Below are 24,485 nucleotides of genomic sequence, written 5' to 3' on the forward strand. Positions count from 1 at the left end.
TAACTCTCAAAAGGTTAAAATAACCTATAATTTAGAACAGGAAAAAAGTATATCTTTTCAACATTAGGATCATAAATTTCTTGGACTATGGCATCTTTGATTTTTGATTCGTCACATCAAAGTCTTAACCTTTAGTACTAATAATGTTATAACTGCAATTTGATGCCAATCTTTAGTTTAAGTATGATCTTGATGACAGTTGAACTTTACGGATTTATCACTTGTTAGGAAAATTTAGTTAAGATCTACCTGTATTTTTTTTCTTTAAAGTTAACTCTAAATTTTGATATATCTTATATGAAAACTTTAGAGCTTAAAAGTTAACTAAAGTACTTAAAAATAATTTTAAAGGACAAAGTAGAGAAGACCCAGCCATATCAAAGTGGAATCTGGTCAATTCACAAAAAGTACCAAAAACCCACGCGTCCCAGGTCCCACCTTACGCAAAACCGAGGGCAAAAAAGGGCTCCGCCCAAATACCCACCTGAGCAGCTAGCCAGCCACACGTACAACCTGCCGTGAGGCGGACACGTAAGCGCACAGGTTGACGAAAAGCCCCACCGCCCACGAGCGTCGTCCGCCGTCACGTCAAGCCGGCACGCTGCGCACGCTCCGGCCCCGCGGCCCCGGATGTCAGAGAGACTTGTCCGAGACAGCATGGGGCGACGGTCCGACGGACACGCAGATCCGTTTGCCGCCCCTGTCCTGTCCGCCTGCACTGCCCGATTCTGCCGCCTGTCCACGAGGCGAGGGGCGGTAAAAGGCTGGGTGTGTGCCTGTGTGGGGTGTGGGTAGGGGAGGCAGAGATTGCTGCGCGCGCCCCGGAGCAGAGCGAGTGCTTGCCAGTTGCCATTACTGTTCGGTGCGGTGAGGTAGTAGAGGGATAAAGAAAGAAGGGACTGGAAGGAAGGAAGGAGTGAGGGAGATGCCGGCTTCGCCTCGTATGGGGAGGGGATAAGGGAAGGCCGATGGCAATGCCGCCGTTTCTCCCTCTTCGCGGTTAGTATCTCATCTATCCCTGAACCATGCATGTTTTCGCCGTGTCCCTTTGATCTCCTTGGTGTATGGTGGGCTTCTTGATGGGGGAAATGCAGCTGCTGCCTTCTGCGGTCTAATCGATCAGTTCGTCAGATGGAGGATTGATCCGTTGGCGCCCCTACGGATAGCGGGGTGGTCAAAGGTTACATCTCTTTTTTAAGCGAATGAATGCTGGGTAGAGTTCTTGGCTTCTTAGTGCACGCTGAAGTTGGTTCTTAGTGCATGTTCTGGTCTTCTGGAATCCACTGAGAGTGTTTCTGCCATTTGAAACATATTTCCACCATCCCGGTCCATTCTTTTGGTTCATTTCCCATGTCACCCACAAACAGCATTGCGTTCATTGATACAATGCACCTCTGTTCCAGGTCATGGTGATTCTAGATAAAAATCACCGCTCCGCACTTCGGTGTTTGGTATCTTCGACGCTGTTGTCTTCAGCGTTCAGTGTTTTGTTTTGATATCCTTGCGAGCAGACCTGCTATCCTTTGATTCCGGGACCGGCAGTTTAGCAGTGCTTATCCATGTTTCTTTTTTGAGAACATATCTGGTGCACATGGAAGTTTAGTGCACATGGTGCACATATTAAATCAACATCACTTATTTTAGATCTAACGTCTCTAGTTGTTTGGTATATTTTGCTAAGGACACCTTCCGACGTGATGAGATGTAGTGGTGGAAGGTGTTATTTGTAAATTGTAATGATCAACCAGAGACGTTAGATTTAAGATGGATGGTGATGATTTAATATGTGCACCATGTGCACTAAGCTTCCATGTGCACCAGATATGTCCTCTTCTTTTTTTTCATCATGCTTTGGTAGGCCGATAGATTGAGCACTGGATCCTATTTCCGGAACCACACCTCTTTCGGTTGCTCAGACATTTGTTCCCTGCAATTATTTTAGGGAACTTGTTCCCTGCGTTTGTCGACTGATAAGTTGGATACCGGATGGCTACTCCTGTTGGCACAGAGCCATGGAATGTGGTATTACACAGCGATAGTGGCTCATTGTGTTTTGGTTTTGGAGTATGCATGCTTTGATTGAGCTCATCAATGTCTGCTTTAGCCATATTGCAATTGTTTCGAATTGAATCTTGCGAATTGCTGTGGCATCTCTGGATTTTGTGACATCCTTGTAAACTGATGTATGCTCAAATGTGCATTCTATCCGATGCAAATCTTATTGCTTTTCTAGATTTGGTTGTACCATGCTTGGTCACATCTTGCTTCTACTGTGCTTTAATTCATGGTTTTTTTACTGCCTTGCAGAATAGCTAGTACGCGTTCAAAGCAACTGATTGGCTGTTGATCAGCAAGATGGATGGGAAAGGATTGTTTGCGGAGATAGGGATGAAGGAGGAGGACATTGCCACAATGCTGTCTGGGAAGAAAGTTTCCGAGCTGGCAGAGGATGCGTTTGATGGTTCCAAGGAAGAAAGACAGATCTTTGAGGGTGTCTTCTGCCTAACAAACGTTGATGGTGGATTGAATGATCATTATCATGGAGGCATTGGACATACTGTTCATGCAGGGAAAGTGGTGACAAGTTCTAGAAAACCATCAAGCTCTGCCGACAATTACAAGGCAGCACACTGTCGCATAGTAGAGTCCTTCACTGCTGGCAACTTATCAAGCTATCGTGTCTCCTGTCTTGGTGCCGATGAGCAGGCTCATGGAGCAATGCATTCTCCTGATGCTGTCCGTTTCAAGCTTGCAGTGCAGTGGACGCCTCCTCGCCCTGATCGGGTGTACACTCGTAGGGTGGTGACTCGCAGGAGCGAGAGGGCAAGAATTTGCAGTGCGATGGATTTGGAGAGCATCGACATTTGCAATTTCAGTCGTCAGAGGGATGGTCGTGGCCATGGACAGCTTTGGAACCATCTTCGGATGCATGCACATCTTCTGATGGTGGATGCCGGGTGGAAGATTGAGGCCAAGGAAAGAGACAACAGGAGTAAAGTTGATCATGTTTATGTGGCGCCAGACAATGTGACACGCCTGTATTCTCTTCCCAGAGCATGGAAATGCTTTGGCCAGTGGTTGCTTATGACAACACCCTGCGTCAATGGAAATGAGTCAATTGACTACGGAAAGGAGTGGTCGAACATGCATGAATTTCTGTATGATCTGAAGAACACACTGCTATGCCTACAGTATGAGGTCCAACGTACGAAGCCAGCACTATCTTTCCTCTACCAGTGGCAGCTCCTTGATCCTTTCATGGCTGTTGTTTGCATCGATAAGAAGGTTGCAGCTCTTAAAGATGGAGTGGCACTGAAAGCTGTTAACAGCACCGTGACTTGCCTCAATCGCAGTGAGTGTAAGATGTTGGATGCCAAGAATTCAAATAGGTCACTTGGGGTCAACTCCACAAGTAAATATATGAATCCATATCTCAGCTCCTGCAAAAAAAGTCTTCTGCCGCTTCTCTCTGAATCTGATTATCAGCCTGATAAGGAAGGGAATACTATGCCTAATGAAGAAGCTTCTCTATTTTGTACAAACAAGACTAGCGAAGATGAAGCTGATCGGCGGTCATTGTGTATGTCAGAAATGAATGAAATAGGCATAAGAAGCACAGCTCATCACATAGTTATGGGTTTACATGATGCAACAGCTTTTCATGGCTCAAGCCAAACTTGTTCGGGGAGGAAAAGAAAATTTCCGTGCATCAAGTCTAAAGAGGATAATCAAACTGAAGACAAGTCTGACCCATTATTCTTTCCACCCAGCTATTCATCCACATTAAGTCATCTGGTTGAAAATGTTCAAATAAATGATGTTAGCCCTCATGGCTATGAAACCACGGAGATTCCAAACATGGGCAATCGTACAGATATTCTTGATAAGATGTACCTAGGAGAGAATTTATTGTTTGCCCCCGAAACTGGTAATATGCTACTTGAAACTACAGATGATATCAACAATGAACAGCATGATGATGCAGCTGTCTCTGAGCCCCAATCGGCAGATAATGATGGAAGTGGACCTTCTGGTGCATCATCACTACCACCAGAGAAAGATGCATACATGGGATCTAAAGAGGATTCTATTAACGACTATCATGATCCTTCAGTTGTCTCTGAGTTCCAAATTGCTAATAATGATGCAAAATGTGAACCTTCTATTGCATTCTTGCCAGAAAAGGATAAAGATTTGGAAGCTAATAAAACGAGCTTGGAAGGTCCAGCAAAAACAGGCCAATTGTCATCTGAAGCTAGTGGCAGCACTTTGATGATCTCAGAGCCACAAGTATTGTTTGTGTCCCCACAAGATGGGACTCTGTCTTTCATGAACAATAATACGAACAACCAAGAGATGTGGAGGTTCCTGAATGTTTCCCCTGATACCATGGATACCGAAATGCAGATGGACTCTAATTCATTGGTTTACGAGGCAAGCTTGATTCAGGGTTTCTTGTACCTTGACAATGAGGGTTCTCCAATTTGTTGGACAGTGATGAACCCGGAACCTCCTAGGCGCTTGATATGTGCTACTGCTCTGGAACCAAACTCAAAGCTGTCGAAACAGTATGTTGAAATGAGGTTGGAGAATGATGCATCAACGTCTGAACACAAGAAGGGAGGAAAATTGTCTGATAAGGCTGCAGATATCCAAGACAATGTCAGTAGAAAAAAACAGAAAGCAAACATTGCTTCTTTAAATAATTGCGTAAGTATGGACAATTTAACTGTCAATCCTATTGATCCTGTAGTTCTCAATGAGGGAGAGCAGACAGGTACAGCAATCACTGAGCAGGTTCCTGTTCCTTTGAATCTAGTGCTTGAGAACAAAAATGACAAGGACCAAGGTGAGCAAAGCAGTGAAACTTCAGAACAACTTATGTCCAAAGAACCACAAAAAAGGGACATCAAAAGGCAAAAGAGAACATGGTCTCATACATGCAAGTTTGATGATGATGACCTTCTGATGACAGCTGTAATATATAAGCTGACAGCACGTTACAGGAACTCTTTTCATCGGAAGCTCAGAAATAAATTCGGTTTCAGGCGTCTTCCAACATACCACTGGGAGAATGAAGATAAAGGTGACAGGAAGAAGTTTCCTGGAGAAGCAAGGACGGTGTTGAACAAGTTACTTGAAATGGGCATTGTTGCTAGAGTGGATATTCTTCAATGTCATGGTCCAGGAGGCAAAAATGTGTTGAAGGATGGGAACATAACTGCGAGTGGCATTCAATGCCAGTGCTGTGGTACCACATTCACAATGTCCAAGTTTAAGTGTCATGCAGGTCTCAGGCAAGAAGTCCCATCTCTGAATCTTTTCTTGGATACAGGCAAATCTTACAGTCTTTGTCAGCTTCAAGCATGGTCTATAGAGCAGAAGGTGAGGAAAGAGCATGCAAAGGATACAATGTCCCTTCAAGCAGACCAAAACGATGATACCTGTGGATCATGTGGCGATGGTGGTGAACTGATATGCTGTGACAATTGTCCTGCTAGTTACCATCAAGCCTGCTTGTCTTGCCAGGTTTGTTATCCTGATGTCATTAGATTTATTTGGACATTTTATTTGGGAAAATAAACTAAGTAGCTAATGATTCTTCTCTGCTATTCATTACTACTGATGAGTAAGCTGAAAAGAATTATGTTTATTCTTGGTAAATGCCTGCCGTTGAAATGATGCTTTATAAATTGCTGTTCTACTGTTGTAAAACAAAAGGATCATCTTCTCTCGAACGCGTAGGAGAACTGTGTATAATTAAGTTAAGAAGAATGAAAAGAGATGTTTTGGGCCCCATACAACACCCCACACACACTTGAACTAGGAACACTCTCTTTCTCTTACTCTAGACAGAACTTGACCGTAGACCCTAAAAGGGGGAACTTACTCATTGGCTGGCGCTAGAGCAAGGAGATGGGTACTCCTCTAGCTCAAACTCCACAAATGTAATTCCTTCCTGAGAATTGCTAAAGCTCCCTCGAGAGTCGAGACTAGGTTGGATCCTATCAAACACGCATCTGTTTCTATTGTTCCAGAGCCCAGGCCCCTAAGATAATAATGGAATTAAGGCCCTTTCTTGCCTGACCATCAATCCCATTGTTTTGTGCTTGCCCACCAGTCATCGAAGTCGACGTCTTCAGGCTGGGGAGATAAGTCCTGTAGGCTGACCATCTGAATGATATGAAACCACACTTGGCCAGAGAGAACACAAGAAACCAGCAAGTGGTTAGTTGTTTCTTCAGTCTGGTCACACAGTGGGCATTGCTCGGGGTGAGGCACTCCCATTTTGCCCGGCGGTCCGCTGTCCAACACCTATTATGTGCGACCAACCACATGAAAAACTTGCATTTGTTAGGTGCCCAGCTCTTCCAAATCTTCTCCCATGGTCTAAAATGAATAGCACCAATGAAGACACCCTCATATGCAGACTTCGCGGAGTAACTTCCTGAAGCTGTCAGCTGCCAGTAGGGGTGGTAATGGATCGCGATCCAAATGTTTCCTTACAAAATGGTAGGGCACTAAATAATTTGTAGTTAAAAATGAATAGAAATAGGGTCTGATCCTAATCCGATTCGATCCTTAAATCTTATAGTGTAAAATTTAGATGCCATTGTCACCCCTAGCTGCCAGATATGTGAGTTCTCTCTGTCTGGTTGCAATACCACCTCCGAGAGGAGGTCCCATAGTCTGAGGTACTTTGTCAGCACAGCCACTGTAATAGCCCTCTGAATGTACTGAATCCACCTCGAGTCAGTGAGTGCCTCATGTACTGTCTTCTTTGCTTTGTTAGCCACTGAACCATATAGATTAGCACTGTTGGAATAGAAAACCCTTACCCTAATTAGGGTGGGGCTGCTGTATTAATAGATACTTAGATAGGATATGGAAGTTAGCACAAACTGAACCAAAACCTTCCTCCCATCCTTGTGAGCATGTCCACATTCTAGCCAGGCAGCTGATCTGCAATCCGATCAATACTGGCTGAAGCTGCTGTTTTGACAGTTTGCGCAAAGAAAGAGGGACTCCAAGAATGCCGGTGCTGCTGCCCGCCCACCCCCTCGTGGATCGAGCTTTTTAAACTTCCCATGGTTCTAGCCTAACAACCTGACTTCAGATTGTCTACCTGAGTCTTTAACAGCAGTAAGATGCAAGGTTCCCATAATTATTGCTACTGAATTGTTCCACTGTACTGTAACTTTTCCTTCAGGATATTCCAGATGGCAACTGGTACTGCTCTAGCTGCCTTTGCGACATTTGTGGTGAAGTAATCGATTCAAAGGAGCTTGTAACTTCCCTTCCTGCTTTAGATTGCTCACAGTGCGAACGCCAATGTAATGTCACTTGTCATACTATGCATTTTTGTTTCAGATAAAATATCTCATTGTCAGTATGCTTGTTATCAGACATATATGATTTATCATTATGCAATACCCATGTAAGATTATTTATTATATAATAGCACATTGTTCATGGAATGTTAAGCCAGATCATCAACACACACACACACGGGCAGGGCAGACTGCTTTTTAACCAAGCCTAGATCAAGATTTGAATGACCTAAAACTTTTTGGTTAGTTAATTACTGCGTGAAAGTGAATACATACTATATTTTTTTGTTACTTATTCAATAACCAATTAATTTCCTCCAGACCATGTAAAATGTGTATCTGCCAAAGTTCCGTGCAATGAGGATGGATCTGGTACCTGGTTTTGTGGAAGAAAATGTCACGAGGTATGTTTCAGAAGAACTTGAGCTGTCCTTTAACTATCACGAGTTCTTTTCTCTCTCTTGAATACACAGGAGAGATGCACATAATTGCATTAAGGAGACTTTTTCCCCCTTAACTATCATGTAAATGCATGGCAGAATGCCTATTTGGGTGAGACTGATCTTGTTCTCCTGCTGTCAGATCTATATGACCTTCCGTTCTCGTGTTGGAGTGCCTGATCACATGGACGATGATCTGTGTTTCACCGTTCTTCGTAACAACGGTGATAAGAAGGTTCGCACGGCAGAGGAGATTGCTCTCATGGCTGAATGCAACATGAAACTCATGATCGCCACGAGTATCATGGAAGAGTGTTTCCTGCCTATTCTAGATCCCAGGACAGGGATAGACATTATTCCCTCCATATTGTATAACTGGAGGTGAGATGGACTTCCTTTTCCCCTCTTTTGAATCAATAATGTACTTGTGACATGCATAGCTGCTTACTGCAGGTTGGTTTTCTTTTGTCGTTTTGGCCATTCGAATCCTTTACACTGCTATGTTCCTTTTGCCCAGGTCTGATTTACATTTCAATTACAAGGGGTTCTATACAGTAGTCTTGGAAAGTGATGATAGCATGGTATCTGTTGCCTCCATAAGGTACCATCTGAAAAAAAGAAGTCTGGCATATTTTTTCCCTGACTTGTTCATGAGTAGCAAGTGAACAGCTGGGCTTAACATAGATGTGGATGCAGGTTGCATGGTGCAATTTTAGCAGAGATGCCTCTGGTAGCAACTTCTAAAGAGAATCGTCAGCAGGGGATGTGCAGGCGCCTCATGGATTACATTGAGGAGGTATGGACATAAGTAAAGATCGACTCTTTTTTTTTTTTTTGCAAAACAAAATATGCCTTGTTTGATGGATAAAGGGAGCTTACATTGGCAAACTTACACATCAACAATTACCTTTTTTTTCATACAGATGCTGAAATCCCTGAAGGTGGAGATGCTGCTCCTATCAGCAATCCCGCACCTGGCGGAGACATGGACATCGACATTTGGGTTCAGAGAGATAGATGAGTCGGACAAGAAGAGGCTGAGTAAGGTGAGGCTGGCCGCAGTTCCGGGGACCGTCCTACTGAAGAAGGACCTGCTGTGTGAATGTTCAGGCGCGGACGCCGGTGAGCCGCCGAGCCCTAAGCCCTTCCAAGTTTACTCGCGCGTGCCGAGAGGCCGCACCGGTTTGGATGCAGTGTGCCAATAAAGATGACGCAGTGGATCGAATGCGCCGCGGTCAGTCGTCGTCGTCGGTGACAGGGGGCAGCTGGTGGTCGTCACGGGGCCTCGTCTCCGGTTGCTGAAGCCGAGGCCGAGCACATCAGCACGCGCCGGTTTGTGTGGTGGAAATGGAAAGCCTCGTTGCTCTGGTAGGAGCTCTGAAGATCGCTGTCGTCTGCTTGTAGTCTGTAAATAGCTTCTCCGTCGGCGAGAAGCCCAGGGTCCACGGCCATTGTAGAACCGAACCTGTATGATAAAACTAGACCGTGTTGGCGCCCCACCAGCGTTTAGTAGTTTCCGTTGCCCTTTGAACTCAAAGTTTCAGGCTAGTCCATTGTGTTCGTTTCAGAAGCCTGCGGTTTTCAGGGGGAGGGGAGGTGCCAGAAAGGGAGGACATAACGCACGTGCAGACCGAGTATTATGTGGTGGTGTCGTAGACACGCACGAGTTGACGAAGCTATAGGAGCAGCTCGTGATGAGCAATGGTTGGTGCAGATGATGATGTCAATGAGCTCCTCCCGCAGGGACCGGACCTGTGGACACGGATGGAGCTGAACTTGTTTGAAGGATGCGTAGTACTAATAATATATGCAGTCAAGCCAGCCTGAACTTATTTGAATGAGGTGTAGTACTAATAATATATGCAGCCAAGCCAGCCTGACACTTTCATACTGTTGAGCATATGTGATATTTGCGAAGACCGGATGGTTTGACCATGTAGTTCGCACGGTGCGCGCCCTAGATAGTCTGTGGGTTATCATGGACGGTCCGCAATTACCATCCGGTCTTGTACCGCAGACCGTCCGCGCCGCTGTAGAGAGCACCGCCAGACGGTAAAACCCTAAGTGTTTGGTCCCGAATCAGAGACAACAAATTTTTTGGCAACTTCGCTGGTGACATAATTAGGTGTGACCTAGTATAGATCGCCTACATATGACCGGTTCAAAGGATCACTCTGATATCTCCCCGAGAAACATAATCCAACCGGCTATATCTCCCCGAGCAACATCATCGAGCCGGCTGTGGAGAGTCTATCGGCTGAAGATCAGTAGAAATTCGAGGAGCACAAGAAGCAGTTGATCAAGGTAGGCCGAGGCGAAGTACCTGACCAATTTCAAGGTGGATAAGTATCAGAAAGCCGTCTAGCAACGGGAGACTGACCTGGCATCGTTCCGACCTATTGCAACCGCCCCAATGTAAGTAACACAAAGGAAGTACAAACTCTTAGATCTTTATGTAGATGTATAGCGAGAGCAAATGCAATAAGTATTGAGGGGTATGCAGGAGGATTATAGGAGACTAGCATGTACGTTTGAAAAATGTATCGTTCCCAATTTACCATCATATGATGCTGACGCTAAATTCATCAACTGCAAATGAATGTTCGCATCACCAACCATCATACGGTATGCCGATGAACTCCTATACCAGGCAACCAGAGCCACCTCCACCAATCTAGGATAAACCCATGGGCCGGTGTGAAAAAATTAACGACAACTATGTTTAGGGAGTTGTTATTGAGTTGCCAAATCTGGAGAGTAAATGTGGTTAGATAGTAAGTAATTAAATTTAGCAAGTTCATTTGAATAACTATTGGAGAAACGTCTTTCTGTTCACTTATTAAATTTAAAATTTAGAGAGTTATTTAGAGAACTATTGTAGTTGCTCTTACAGGATTATAAGGCCGTCTCCAGCAGTTCACCCAAAGTTTACCTATAAACACTGTTTTGCACTGTTCACGGAGTAGAGTTTGAATATGTGTATGAGTAAGCTGGTGGAGACCGACAATAGCCATAACAAAGCACTCACTGCCATAGCTATCAAATAGTAAGGCCTTTCTTTACATGCTCATGTATCCACAGCCCATGTTTTCATATTTGTTGGGCTGGGGTTGAAGTGATAATTAATTTAGTTTCCACCTCAACCAACCTCAACACACCTCAATCAACATATAGATTGAGTTAAATACATCGACGTCAGACAAACCCAAATTGATTATCCTAGAAACACAACATGACTCTGGGATTCATGTCAACATGTCGTACTCGTAGGCACTCCCAGTATTTTCAACCAAAAAATTTATACCAACCGGTGCAGTAACGTGACCCGCACTGGATAGCTGTCAGCCGCAGCGGCCAGCGGGAGTGTGTGAAAAGCGAGCCAGATTCGTCAGCAACCAACAGGCCCGGGCCGGACCGGCCAACCAGATCCATCCTCCTCACATGCCGGCCGAGTCCGGAGTCCAGCGGCGCCGGCGACCCAGCGCGGATGGCGTTTCCAATTCCAAACGAGCGACCGCCCACGCGCGCCCGGCCGTAAAAAAACCGGGGTCAGCGCGTGGACTCGGCCGCTGGGAGGATGTATCGCAAATTCGCAATCGAATCGGCGGCCACCCGGCACCCTGCCTGCCTGTCGAGTGTCGACACTGTCGTGTCCGGTTGGCGCCCCAGCGAAAAGCAAAAGAAATACCGGAAGAAACTGCCTCGTGCCTCCTCCTCTCCTCGCTTCTCCCTGTAGAGAACAGGCCGAGGCGGGCGAGTGCTCCAGTACACCTCGAGCTACATACCCCAGCTCGCACGGTCCAGCTCTGAGCTCCCTCCTCTCCACCTCCACGCCCGATCGTGAATCGTCACTTGCTCTGCAGTAAGCTTGTATTCTTTTTTTTTCTTCTGTATTTTTTTTTTTTGCTCCCCATCCTTTTCCTGGCGCGATTTCTGTTGGCTGGTCATTTTCCCGCAACTTCTCTTTGGTTCTTGCGCTAGACGGCGAGAGCGCCATCTTTGCTGCTACCCATTAACTCAGGCGGGCATTCCGTCGAGCACCTTCCGTTCGGCGCCGGGTGGCGTGGGGAGCGAGTCCTGCCGGGTTGCGTGGTCCGTTGCGTGAACGGGCGACAGTTGCTGCTTTCCCGGGGGCGCTCCTTGATGCCGCTGTTGTGGCAGGCGCTGGGTTCTAGCGGATGGAATGCAACAGCTCCTACGGTATGTAATACGCTTTTGTTGTCCTAACTAGGTGTTTTTTTGGAAAACTAGCTAGGCTGGACTGAATTTGTTGAAGAATGTTTTTTTTTGTTATGGTGATTTCTATTGTTCTGCAGCGCTGAAGTCAAGAAGGTTCGTTGCCGTAGCTGATGCGGGATTTGAGGATGCTGTAGACGGCGCCAGCGATTTTGGAGATACGATGAGTCTCGCACACAAGCAGAAGGTTGTCGGGGAAACCGTGGAGACGGAGGAGGAGCAGGAATTTGTTTGGAAATCTAGCCTGCTCTCCTACAAGGATGATGGTGATTCCGTTCTTCCAGCACGCATCAACATCAGGAGAGACACCTCTGCCTGGCAAAATGAACCCGAGGATTGACAGGTCTGGAAGCAATGAAACAAGCAAGGCAAGTGGTGGACAGAAAGTCAATTGATTTTCATTTCGCATGTAGTATTTTGACTAAATTAATGACAAACAATAGTTTTTTAAAAAAATATTAGCTTTAAAATTCACATTAGATTTTGTGTGCGAATGTAGGATAATTACTTAACCTATATTTCGTCATTTTAGCTTAGCCACATGACTGAAATTATGGTGTCCTGAAGTCCTTACCTTTCATAGCAGGTCCCTAGACTGGGTTCCATTGTTGGGACAGCCAGCATGGCTGGATTTGGCAAGGCAGTGGAGATTCTAGACACATTAGGCTGCTTGATGACGACCTTGAGCTCAGATGGTGGCTTTGTTTCCAGGACCAAGACCAAAGGGTGCAAAATATCAATTCTTGCTTTTGAGGTTGCCAACACAATACTTAAAGGTGCTAGTATTATGCAATCACTCTCAGAAGACACTGTCACATACTTCAAACAAGTTGTGCTTCCTTCCGAAGGTGTACAGAATTTGGTGTCCAGTGAGATGAGTGAATTGATGCGAATTGCAGCTAACGACAAAAGGTACCCTGCAAGATTGTTGTCGGTTACCATGGTGGCTTCCTTAAAAAAACAAAAAGTGTTTTTTGAACTCTGCTTAATATTTGCAGAGAGGAGCTGAAAATATTTTCTCAAGAGATTGTTAGGTTCGGGAACCGCTGTAAAGATCCCCAGTGGCATAACCTGGATCGCTACTTTGTGAAGTAAGCAGATTCATGATTTGGCACAGTGACAAAGAAATAACAAATATGCTTGATGTATTCTGTTATTTGATGTCTAGGTTAGAATCAGAAAATGCGCCCCAGAAGCAGTTGAAAGAAACGTCAATAGCAGAGATGCAAAAGTTAATGAGTCTTGTTCAACGTACAACTGTGAGCACTCTGTTGTTCTCTAAAGATATCTTCTAAGCCACAAATGCCTGTCATTTCGTTTTATTTATTTTTTGCTTTCTTTTTCAGGATTTGTATCATGAGCTGCATGCATTAGACAGATTTGAGCAAGAGTACTTCTCTAGGATAAACGGAAAGGGTCACACAGATAGAATTGAAAAAGGTAGGTTTCCTATATGTAACAATGTATTTCATTTTAGGGGGGAAATTGTGGATGCTTTATGTCATTTGTTATATGTCTGTTGCGTAAAAAATGGTATTGTGGACTGCCCATTATCTGAACTGAAAAGGATTGTGAAAGTTAGAAAAGAAAACTTCTATTCTCACTAAAGTTTCTGTAAATCCAAAATTCACAACAACATATATCCAGGCCAGGACGAGGCTTAGTTGGCACCATCTACTATACCTGTACATGTGGGCCGGTTTGGCCCGGCACGGCACAGGCCCACAAAAGCATGGCCCACAAAGGCACGGCACACAAAAGCACATATCTAATTATGGGTCGTGTCGTGCCAGCACGTGTGCCCTGTCATCGGCCCACGGCACGACCCACAATTAGTTATGTGTGCCAGGCCGGCCTAAATAGTCCAAAATGTCTTTAATATGTCAGATCGGTCCATATACATACAACAGTAATATAAAAACAAAAAGTATAGAATATATATGACCAAAATAAAACTAAGATGTTTTGTGGATGCACATTAAAACCCTTTGGTCAGAAAGAAAAAATATTACAATTAGCTTAGAAATAATATTCAGTTCTCTGTTTAGTGTTTAACTGAGTACTATACAGCCATACAGAACACATATATAATGACCATCATCACTATTTACTATCCCCATCTAGGTATTGGTTCTCGAAGGCCTATTGAAGCTCTAGATTCTCCAAATTGTGCTGGTCATGTGGGCTTTGACAGGCCTTAGTTAAATACTAAATCTATATTTAGTGGGCCTCGATGGGCCTTAGTTAAATGGGCTGTGCCAGGCCGGCCCATGGGCTTGACTTGAGGCCCAGGCACGGCCCACATATTGGGCCGTGCCGGCCCAGACCCGCAATTAGGTTGGGTCGTGCCAGAAATTGTGTGTTTTGGGCCGGCCTATTAGGCACAGCATAAATGTACACCTATACCATCTACATGACTAAAATTAACCTCATTATGAGTAGTTATGGCAATGAAGCTGTGGTGCTTTGAACTTTTGACACTATATTTAGGTTACTTTGCAGGAGGCAATATTCAAATTGTGAAACTGGAGTTGAAGACCCAAAGTAGTTATGTAAAGAGCTTGAAGAAAAGATCTCTTTGGTCCAAGACGTTGGAAGAAGTAACTTTTGCTCTAGATTTTTGCTTTGTATTCTAACATCAGCCTGCCTCTTTTTTTGTTTGTGATATGCATTTATTATGATGATAGGTAGTTGAGAAGTTTGTAGACATTATGCACTACTTACATGTTGAGATCAACAATGATTTCGGATCTTCTGGTACTTCCACAGCCCAACTTTTCGTGTTGAATCAGTCAATCTTATTTCCAGCTGACCGTTTTAATGCATTTGTAGATGGAGGTGTGATGAATGCCGAATCAACTGAGAGCTGTCAAAGGCTAGGACCTGCTGGACTTGCATTACATTATGCAAACATTATCATTCAGATATACAGTATTGTAATTTTCTCCTTGTTTTTACTAAGACAGATCAAGATCTTGAGTAATTTGCTTTCTTTTACAATAATAAATTATGTATCATCTTAAAGCAGAAAGATACTATGCTGTAGCATTGCCTTCCTCTTTATTTTATGTTTTATTTTCAGAACTTCTAGTTAGATAACGTAGTTGTAGCTTCCATGATTGGATGTTATCCAAAAACGAAGATAATTAACCAAACATAAGCATGACTGACAAGAATTGTGTAAATGTCTTTGAGCTGCGTTCACAACTCACAAGGTACTATTTTAAGGCGTAGGAACTAACAAAACTTGCTTTTATAGGTTTCTCGATCAGGGTATGTGCCATCAAATTCAAGAGATGCACTGTACCAGGGATTGCCACCAAGGATCAAGTCAGCACTACCAAATAAATTGAGAACGACCTCGGTGCCTCAGGAGGTAATACAAGTAGAGAATAAGTGAACCACCAGCAATTTTTTTCACATTCTAATCCCTGAACTCTTCTGCAGCTCACTATTGATCAAATAAGGGCTAGGATGGAGAAAACTCTGAAATGGCTTATTCCCATGGCCGTCAATACCACCTGGTACTGTATCCTGCTTTACACCAAAAGTATGGTTTAACGTCGTTCCAGTTTTCTTGCTATTTGTAACGCCTCTACTGTTTTTTTATGATTACTTCAGCGCTCGAGGTTTCTTGAGGTTTAGCGAATGGGCGAAATCAGGGTTAGAATGGCCACTTCAAATGCTTTTATCCATGTTTTCCGGTAAAATAGTTTTCTTTCTAAGATTTGACCTTTTTTTGTTGTGGTTTGCTTACTGTTTCATTCAGGACTGAGAGGGTTGGTAGGCGACCGGGTGTAGCAGATCGGATTGAGACGCTATACCATGCTGACAAGGCAAGGACTGAGGACTGCATTCTAGAGTTGCTCGTCTGGCTCCATCACCTCGTCAGCCAGAGTAACCGGTTGGCAATGCAAAAAGTCACTGACCAATGTATCTAACCAAAAGTCAGGAATTGTCATATGGGCCATCACATGCTAGCATCGCACGGCGACTTCTATCCAGAAAAAAAGAGGCTGGGTTTGTCGAGTGGTCCAAGGTATCCAAAATTATATGGAAAAGAGGGGACATCAAAATTTTCTGATCCAGCTTGCTGGTTGTTTTCGTCTTTGTTATTAGGTTGTAGATGGAATCTAGAGTTGTTCTTGCCATGGAGGTCGTGTGTTTTTCTTCTTTCCATGGAGGACGTGCGGTTTTTCTTGTCCGGATACAGTCGGGCATGCAGCATGCTTATATGTGCTCCGTACATTAGCTGAGTAGGTGTAGTATAAGAAGAGCCCTTTTTTTTTCTTCTCTTTGATCTGCTTGTTATTTGTAAGTGTAGTTGTGACAATCACATTATACAAAGAAAACGCACGTCATGTCAGTGCAGTGAAAAACAAACAAACATGAATCTCTTTTCATATACATATATCTGCCGTCGTGAAAATCACAATCGGTGACCATATGGATGAGCTATTTGCTGGGACATATATAAGCTGTCAAATTATATAAACTGAACGCTCGATTCCAACCATCACTGCTATTCCAACCTGACCAAGCCAACGTTGGAGCCCCAAAAGTGCCAATCACCACTCCTTAGGACAGTGTCAGTGCGAGTTTCATTTGCATTTAATATGATGGCACATCAACAAATACAATGGCTTGCCATGCTAATTATAAACGGAACTCTCTCTTGACATGATTATCAACTATATGAGGCATAAAACTTAATGCGTTTGGTTTTGATGACAGGACGGGACGGAATGGAACGATATCTTAAATAAGGTTATTTAGTTTAGAGCCAAGGGTTAGGACATGACTATCCCAGTGTTGTCTCCAGTTGTCCCTCAAAATTGGAGGGACGAGAGAGGGTACCAGGGGACGTCCCTGCCCTGGCTGTCCCGCAAACAAATGTCTGTAAAATTATAGAATGTAACTTTTTATTGAGCGTGGAAGGTTTATCATCCACATTTTATTTCATTCTATATGATGTAACAGTCGTGTAAACAGTATCATGAAACTTTTTTGTTGAGACTGACCTTAAACATGGACCCAATATCTTCGCTACAAAACCAGCCACATGGACAACAGGAAAACTACGAATTTGCAAGATGAGCGGCTAGCTTGACATTGCGTTGGAATTGGAAGGGAATAAAACAGGTAGCGCAGCCCAGCCCAGCCCAGTTCTTCAACGGTTTGTGTGGTGGGCTGCTTGCCGCTTTATTCTATGTGAGTGAAAATTAAACGTGATAGTGTGCTACGCTACCATATATAATTAGAAACAGTAATGCGACTAGAGAGGAGCATAATTTGGTTGGGAAAGGAGAGGAGCATATGCATGTGCGTGTCTACCTGGCTGTCTGCTTTTAAGCCGTGGAGGATGGTACTGTGTGCAGCATGGGCTATTTGGAAGTGTCGCTTGATTATTGAGCTGCAGGGCTAGCGAATATGTACTCTACCTGCGCCCCACTTGGCTCAGTCTCTCTGCTGGTTCATTCTATACATGCAAAATTTTGCAAAATCAGATCCAAATAAAGTAGCTATCTGATTTTGCAAAATTTAGGCCTTGTTCGGTTAACCCCGTTACCCGTGGATTGGATTAGATTGGAAAAAATTAAGAAAAGGTTTGACTTCCTTGGATTTAAACCACCCAATCTCACTCAATCCACATAAATTGAGAGCTAACCGAACAAACCCTTAAGGCTTTTTCGGTTATTTTCAATCCATATGAATTAGAGGGGATTGATATGAATTGGAAGAAATTTTGACTTACTAGAGATTAAAACTACTTCAATCTCTGTTAATCCATATGGATTGGGATAAAAAATCGAACAAGCCCTTAAGTGACATGTTTGAAGAAAACCCATTGGACTATCCATACATGCAAGGAGCATACTAGCTGCACAGATCCTAGTATGCCATAGTACAGCCAAGCCGTACGGTAGGACCAGAGGCCAGGGTGCCGTACGTGCCAATGCGATGTAGCCACGTACACGCGGCAGTGTCGTCCGCCCGTGGGGGGAGCTGGAAAGGACATGCTCCAGCATTCCGTCTGACCCCGGGGCCTCGGCTGGGCTCGAGCTGTACGCGGCTGCCGACGGTGCCCCGCCACTCGGCGGATCGCCAGACGCCAGCCGCCTCGCCACCGCCAGGCTCGGCTCGCACGCGTCACATGCGCGCGGCGCGGGCGCAGGATCCATGCCGACGACGCTCCACTACTGGCCAGTGGCCACTGCTGCTCAATAAGCTCAAGGAAGCGGACGCGAACTGAACTGAACTGAACTAGTAATAAATGGCGCCGCAACTTTTTAGCTGGGGGTGCGGATCGGGCATCCCGGCCGGCCGGCCGGCAGCGCGACGTGCGTGAAAATTGAAGAAGCCGTACGTGAAGCGCCGCGCGAGTTGCACCGACTGCTGACTCCGGGTGCCGGCGGCCGCACCCGTGCACTGACCCGTACGTAGTACTATTACTCTACTCCGAGTTGCCTTCCTGCTCCTGCCAACTGCTCACGAGATGCGGATGATGCGATGCGAGTATGCGACCGGGGAGGCAGGCAGGGACCAGGACCTGGCTGATTGTTGGCACGTGCGTGCGTGCTCGCGATCGAGCCCCGGCTGGCCGGCTCCAGGACGGGAGGACCAGCTTCTGGGATTTGGCCGGCGCCGATGATTCTCGACCGATCGGCCGGTAGTCAGTCCCGACGACAAGGCGAGATGCGGATGCTCAGAAGTCAGATGCATGCAGCAGTTCGTGGTGGGGACCGGCATGCGACGAGCGGTCGATCGGCGCCCAAGGCCCAAGCCTAGCCAGCTAGGCAGGAGCTGCTGCCCGATGGATCGGCCTAACGAACAAATAACCTCGTGGGCGACCAGTGAGTGGGCGACCAGTTAGTCCCTGTCGAGCAACCTTGTAAGTTGGAGCTCGCGATCAAATCTTTGTCGAGTAATCTTGCGAGACAATGCAGATGAGCAATTCTCTGCCGAGCAGCCTCGCGAGATGGAGCGGACCACCAGATCTTTACCGAGCAACCATACGAGAGGGGTGAGCAACCGAATCTCGCGCTAGTCCGACTAGCATAAGGGAAGGACGATCCAATGGTGTGAGTCCACGTCAGCAAGACAAGACGGGTCACTATCAAACTATACCCGGGCCTCGAGTACAGCGTCGAAAGGTCCCTGACAGATGACACCTCGCCGCGTACTGTCTCAAGCAAACGCCCACCGTCGAATAGGGCCAGTCAATCCAGTCGAAAGGATCTTAGCATCAGGGTCTCTACAGTGACTGGCATATCAGGAAAGATGTAACAGATACACCATGTCGGACGTATGCCTACGCATGACGGCAAGTCACGCAGGCCCATAATGACAAGCGAAGCTACGCTACGCGCTAGCGGGCAATGTGACTGACCCGTGGGACCCACCGTGCACTACTACGAAGATGTGTGTTGTGGACTCGCTACAGGACCCGTATGACGAGCTAACGAGACAGTGCGCCATACCATGAGTACGGCTACGCACGACGCTACGGACAACACAACACCGAGAGCATTACGTCAAGCCGAGGCAACAGATCGACCTCATACCAAGTAGAGAGCAAGTCACCCCTGTAAGGTCCTACCCTTGAACTATAAAAAGGCAGGTCCTCTTTCTTATAGACACACAAGCACACCAGTTGTAACACGCTCCAAGCAATACTACGATCAGCTCTACACTGGAGTAGGGTGCGAACCCGAACAAGTATAAACCCTCTGTATCTCAAGTTCATCGTTTGAGTCCTAGTGATTCACCATTTGGAGTGAGTCCGTGCTAGCTTCCCCCACCGAACACAAATCTTATTACCCCCAGTTTCTGAAACCATGACAAGTTGTCACCCATGTCAGGGTTTTTGGTTTTTCTTTTGATTAATCTATATTGAATAATCATTATTATCGATTGTAAAACCCTAACTTTGTGTGCTTAATCATACATCTACAGTTGTCACTTTTATTAGGTTATGTACTTCCGAGTTCTTGCTTATATTCTTTATTTCACAAGCATGGATCATCCTTCTTGATGAGGTCAACTAGATCAATGACATCGTCGATAAGTAGAGTCATTGTGGTTTGGACCTTTTGATCTGAAGCGAGATCAATGTGTCGTGTTCCACCAAACTGAGAGTCGTCGTGACTCTAACAAAAGATCGGTGTCACACCCTATTTTAAGAATAAAATTGAATGCTAATTATATGTATGTGAAAGTCGCCTAGAGGGGGGTGAAAAGGCGGAATCTGAAAATTATAAACTTTAAGCAAAACTAAAAGCCGGGGTTAGCGTTAGAAATAAAATCGAGGTCCGAGAGAGAGGGTGAAAAACAAATCAAGGCAAATGAAGCGGATGACACGATGATTTGTTTTACCGAGGTTCGGTTCTTGAGAACTTACTCCCCGTTGAGGTGGTCACAAAGACCGGGTTTCTTTCAAACCTTTTCCTCTCTCAAACGGTCACTTAGACCGAGTGAGCTTTCTCCTTAATCAAATGGGTCACTTAGACCCCACAAGGGCCACTACAAACTTAGTGTCTCTTGCTTTGATTACAAGTGCTTGAAGAACAAGAATGGGGAAGAAGAAAGCGATCCAAGAACAAGAGCTCAAAGGACACGAGCAAAACTCTCTCTCTAGTCACTAAGTGTTTGGAGTGTATTTGGGACTTGGAGAGGCTTTGAATCTTTTGAATTGTGTCTTGTATTGATTGCACTAGCTCTTGTATTGAATGAGATGTCTGAAAAACTTGGATGCTTGGAGTGGTGGTGGTTGGGGGTATTTATAGCCCCAACCACCAAACCAACCGTTGGGGAGGCTGTCTGTCGATGGGCGCACCGGATAGTCCGGTGCGCCACCGAACACTGTCTGGTGCGCCAGCCACGTCACCCAACTGTTAAGGTTCTGACAGTTTCGACTGTTGGAGCTCTGACATCTTGGGGCACCGGACATGCACTGTTCACTGTTCGGTGCGCCTTCTGGCGCTGCTCTGACTCTGCGCGAACTGTCTGCGCACTGTTCACGTTGCAGGCGACCATTGGAGTTGACCGTTGCACTCGCTAGCCGTTGCTTCGCTGGCACACCGGACAGTCCGGTGAATTATAGCAGAGTGGCTCTCCAGAAACCTGAAGGTGAAGAGTTTGAGACAATTGCCCTGGTGCACCGGACACTGTCCGGTGGCACACTGGACAGTCCGGTGCGCCAGACCAGGGTTCTCTTCGGTTTCTTTTGCTCCTTTCTTTTGAACCCTTAACTGAAAGGGAAATGTGCCCTTGGGCCATTTCTAAGTGTTTTGGTGATTTAGTGTCCAATACAAGTGCCTAAGTGTCAAAAGGTGGACAAAGTACAAATCAAGTATAAAGGTATGTTTCTCATACTTAGTACATTGTTTTAGAGACTAATGTATTGTGTCTAAGTGCTGGAAACAGGAGAAAACGAACTGGAGAAGAGATGGCCTTGTTCAGCCAAAGCCAGCTCTGTATGGGTGCACCGGACTGTCCGGTGTGCACCGGACAGTGTCCAGTGAGCCAATGGTCGCCGAGCCAACGGTCGGCCGCTTAATCCGGGCGCGACGCGTGGCTGAGCCAACGGCTAGAAGGGGGCACCGGACTGTCCGGTGTGCACCGGACAGTGTCCGGTGCGCCAACGGCTCCAAGGCGCCAACGGTCGGCTTCGCCAAATAAGGAAAGAGATCCGCACCGGACAGTGACCGGTGGTGCACCGGACTGTCCGGTGCGCCAGTCGACAGAAGGCAAGAAATGCCTTCCTGGAATGCACTCAACGGCTCCTAGCTGCCTTGGGGCTATAAAAGGGACCCCTAGGCGCATGGAGGAGAATATCAAGCATTCTCTAAGCATTCCTAAGCACTAAGACATCGATTCCGCGCTTTTGATTCCTTGCAATAGCAATTAGAGCTCTAGTTGAGTTGTGAACTCGTTGAGTTGTGTTGTGAGCTCTTGTTGCGACTTGTGTGCGTGGTGTTGCTGTGATTTATTGTCTTGAGTGTGTTGCTCATCCCTCCCTTACTCTATGCTTCTTTGTGAACTTCAAGTGTAAGGGCGAGAGGCTCCAAAGTGTGGAGATTCCTCGCAAATGGGATATAGTAAAGCAAGCAAAACACCGTGGTATTCAAGTGGGTCTTTGGACCGCTTGAAAGGGGTTGATTGCAACCCTCGTCCGTTGGGATGCCACAACGTGGAGTAGGCAAGCGTTGGTCTTGGCCGAACCACGGGATAAACCACTGTGCCATCTCTGTGATTGATCTCTTGTGGTTGTTGTGTTTTGTTGAGACTCCTCTCTAAGCCACTTGGCATTATTGTGCTAACGCCTAATCAAGTTTTTGTGGATTAAGTTTCAAGTTTCACAGGATCACCTATTCACCCCCCTAGGTGCTCTCAATTGGTATCGGAGCCGTTCTCTTCACAAAGGGACTAATCGCCCGAAGAGATGGATCCTAAGGGGAAGGGAATTGTGATCAACGATAAGGAGAAGGAGTCCTTCGTCAACGAGCCGAAGGATGACAAGCCTACCGACTCGGGCTCGGGCCACAAACGCAAAGATGGAAAGAAGAAGAAGACAAGACGCATCAAGGAGATCATCTACTACGATGACAGCGATGAGTCCACTTCTTCCCAAAAGGACAACGACGACAACGACTACGACAAAAGAAAGACGGTTAATTCGAACTTTTCTTTCGATTACTCTCGTATTCCGCATAGCTCAAATGCACATTTGCTTTCCATCCCTCTTGGCAAACCTCCACACTTTGATGGGGACTACGGATTTTGGAGTCACAAAATGCGTAGTCACCTGTTCTCTCTCCATCCAAGTATATGGGAGATTGTTGAGAATGGAATGAAATTTGATAGCTCGGATAGTCCTATATTTATTAATGAACAGATTCATAAAAATGCACAAGCTACTACTGTGTTGTTAGCCTCTTTGTGCAGGGACGAGTACCATAAGGTGAGCGGCTTGGACAATGCCAAGCAGATCTGGGACACCCTCAAGATCTCTCATGAGGGGAACGACGTCACCTTGCTCACCAAGATGGAGTTGGTAGAGGGCGAGCTCGGGAGATTTGCAATGATAAGGGGCGAGGAGCCAACCCAAACATACAACCGGCTCAAGACCCTCATCAACAAAATAAGGAGCTACGGAAGCACGCGATGGACGGACCACGACGTCGTTTGCCTAATGCTAAGGTCCTTTACTGTACTTGATCCACATCTGGTGAACAATATTCGTGAAAATCCTAGGTACACCAAGATGTCGCCCGAAGAAGTTCTTGGGAAGTTCGTGAGCAGGCGAATGATGATCAAGGAGGCGAGATACGTGGACGACGCATTGAATGGTCCAATCAATGAGCCTCAACCCTTTGCTCTTAAAGCAACAAGAAGCAAGGAGGCGCTACCTAGCAAGGTGGCACAAGTTGAGGCGGCAGGGCTAAATGATGAAGAGATGGCTCTCATCATCAAGCGCTTCAAGACGGCGCTAAAGGGTCACAAGGGACAGCCAAGCAAGACCAAGACAAAGGGGAAGCGCTCATGCTTCAAGTGTGGTAAGATTGGTCATTTTATCGCTAACTGTCCCGATAATGATAGTGACCAGGAACAGGGGAACAAGAGGGAGAAGAAGAAGACATACAAAAAGGCTAAGGGCGAGGCACACCTTGGCAAGGAGTGGGACTCGGATTGTTCGTCATCCGACTCCGACAATGAAGGACTCGCCGCCACCGCCTTCAACAAGTCATCCCTTTTCCCCAACGAGCGTCACACATGCCTCATGGCGAAGGAGAAGAAGGTATGTACTCGAAACAATGCCACTTATGATTCTTCTAGTGATGATGAGTCCAGTGATGAAGAAATAGATTACTCTAGTTTGTTCAAGGGATTGGATAGAACTAAAATAGATAAGATTAATGAATTGATTGATGCCTTGAATGAAAAGGATAGACTTTTAGAGAAACAAGAGGACCTTTTATATGAAGAGCATGACAAATTTGTAGAGGCACAAAAATCTCATGTGTTAGAAGTTAAAAGAAATGAAATGATTTCTTGTGAACTATCTTCTTGCCATGAGACAATTTCTAGCTTAAGGAGCATAAATGATGATTTGAATGCTAAGCTAGAAATAGCTAGTAAATCTAACTCTTCTGTTGAACATGTTATGATTTGCAATAGGTGTAAAGATTTTGACATTGATGCCTGTAGTGAACACCTAGTTTCAATTTCCAAATTGAATGATGAATTGGCTAGTCTTAGTGCCCAACTTAAGACTAGCAAGAATGAATTTGACAAGCTAAAATTTGCAAGGGATGCCTACACGATTGGTAGACACCCCTCAATTAAGGATGGACTTGGCTTCAAGAGGGAAGCCAAGGACTTAACAAGCCATAAGGCTCCCATATCCGCCAAGGAGAAAGGGAAGGCCCCCTATGGCTAGTAGTGCTAAAAAGAACCATGCTTTTATGTACCATGA

At 45.6% G+C, this 24,485-nt stretch overlaps 1 protein-coding gene and 1 pseudogene across 5 annotated transcripts; both read left to right on the plus strand.

Annotated features, from left to right (window-relative positions):
- Window positions 1-657: 657 nt before the first annotated feature.
- On the plus strand, window positions 658-9,308 carry LOC100304269 (uncharacterized). 5 transcript variants are annotated; one of them, XR_004855980.1, is made up of 10 exons: window positions 678-999; window positions 2,308-5,529; window positions 7,006-7,091; window positions 7,211-7,334; window positions 7,490-7,573; window positions 7,653-7,735; window positions 7,914-8,152; window positions 8,289-8,372; window positions 8,468-8,567; window positions 8,695-9,308. XR_004855980.1 is itself a non-coding variant. In XM_035964871.1 (9 exons), the coding sequence occupies exons 2-9, from the start codon at window positions 2,356-2,358 to the stop codon at window positions 8,974-8,976; spliced, it is 4,002 nt and encodes a 1,333-aa protein (XP_035820764.1). In that variant the 5' UTR covers window positions 678-999; window positions 2,308-2,355; the 3' UTR covers window positions 8,977-9,308. The 5 variants fall into 5 exon arrangements, 3 of the variants coding, with proteins under 3 accessions (NP_001348323.1, XP_035820764.1, XP_020403408.1); XR_002266962.3 differs by lacking the exon at window positions 7,006-7,091; XM_035964871.1 differs by lacking the exons at window positions 7,006-7,091; window positions 7,490-7,573 and having other exon boundaries at window positions 2,308-5,251; window positions 5,336-5,529.
- Window positions 9,309-11,244: 1,936 nt separating this feature from the next.
- LOC103646440 (protein PSK SIMULATOR 1-like) lies at window positions 11,245-16,414 on the plus strand (annotated as a pseudogene).
- Window positions 16,415-24,485: the final 8,071 nt, after the last annotated feature.

The sequence above is a fragment of the Zea mays genome, chromosome 2 (assembly GCF_902167145.1).
Source record: "Zea mays cultivar B73 chromosome 2, Zm-B73-REFERENCE-NAM-5.0, whole genome shotgun sequence".
Lineage (NCBI taxonomy): Eukaryota > Viridiplantae > Streptophyta > Magnoliopsida > Poales > Poaceae > Zea > Zea mays.

Coding starts and splice junctions, on each gene's coding strand:
- LOC100304269 (NM_001361394.1), top strand. CDS start 2,356: ATGGATGGGAAAGGATTGTTTGCGGAGATAGGGATGAAGGAGGAGGAC. Junction 8,153..8,288: donor TCCATATTGTATAACTGGAG/GTGAGATGGACT, acceptor CCTTTTGCCCAG/GTCTGATTTACATTTCAATT. Junction 8,568..8,694: donor TCATGGATTACATTGAGGAG/GTATGGACATAA, acceptor TTTTTCATACAG/ATGCTGAAATCCCTGAAGGT.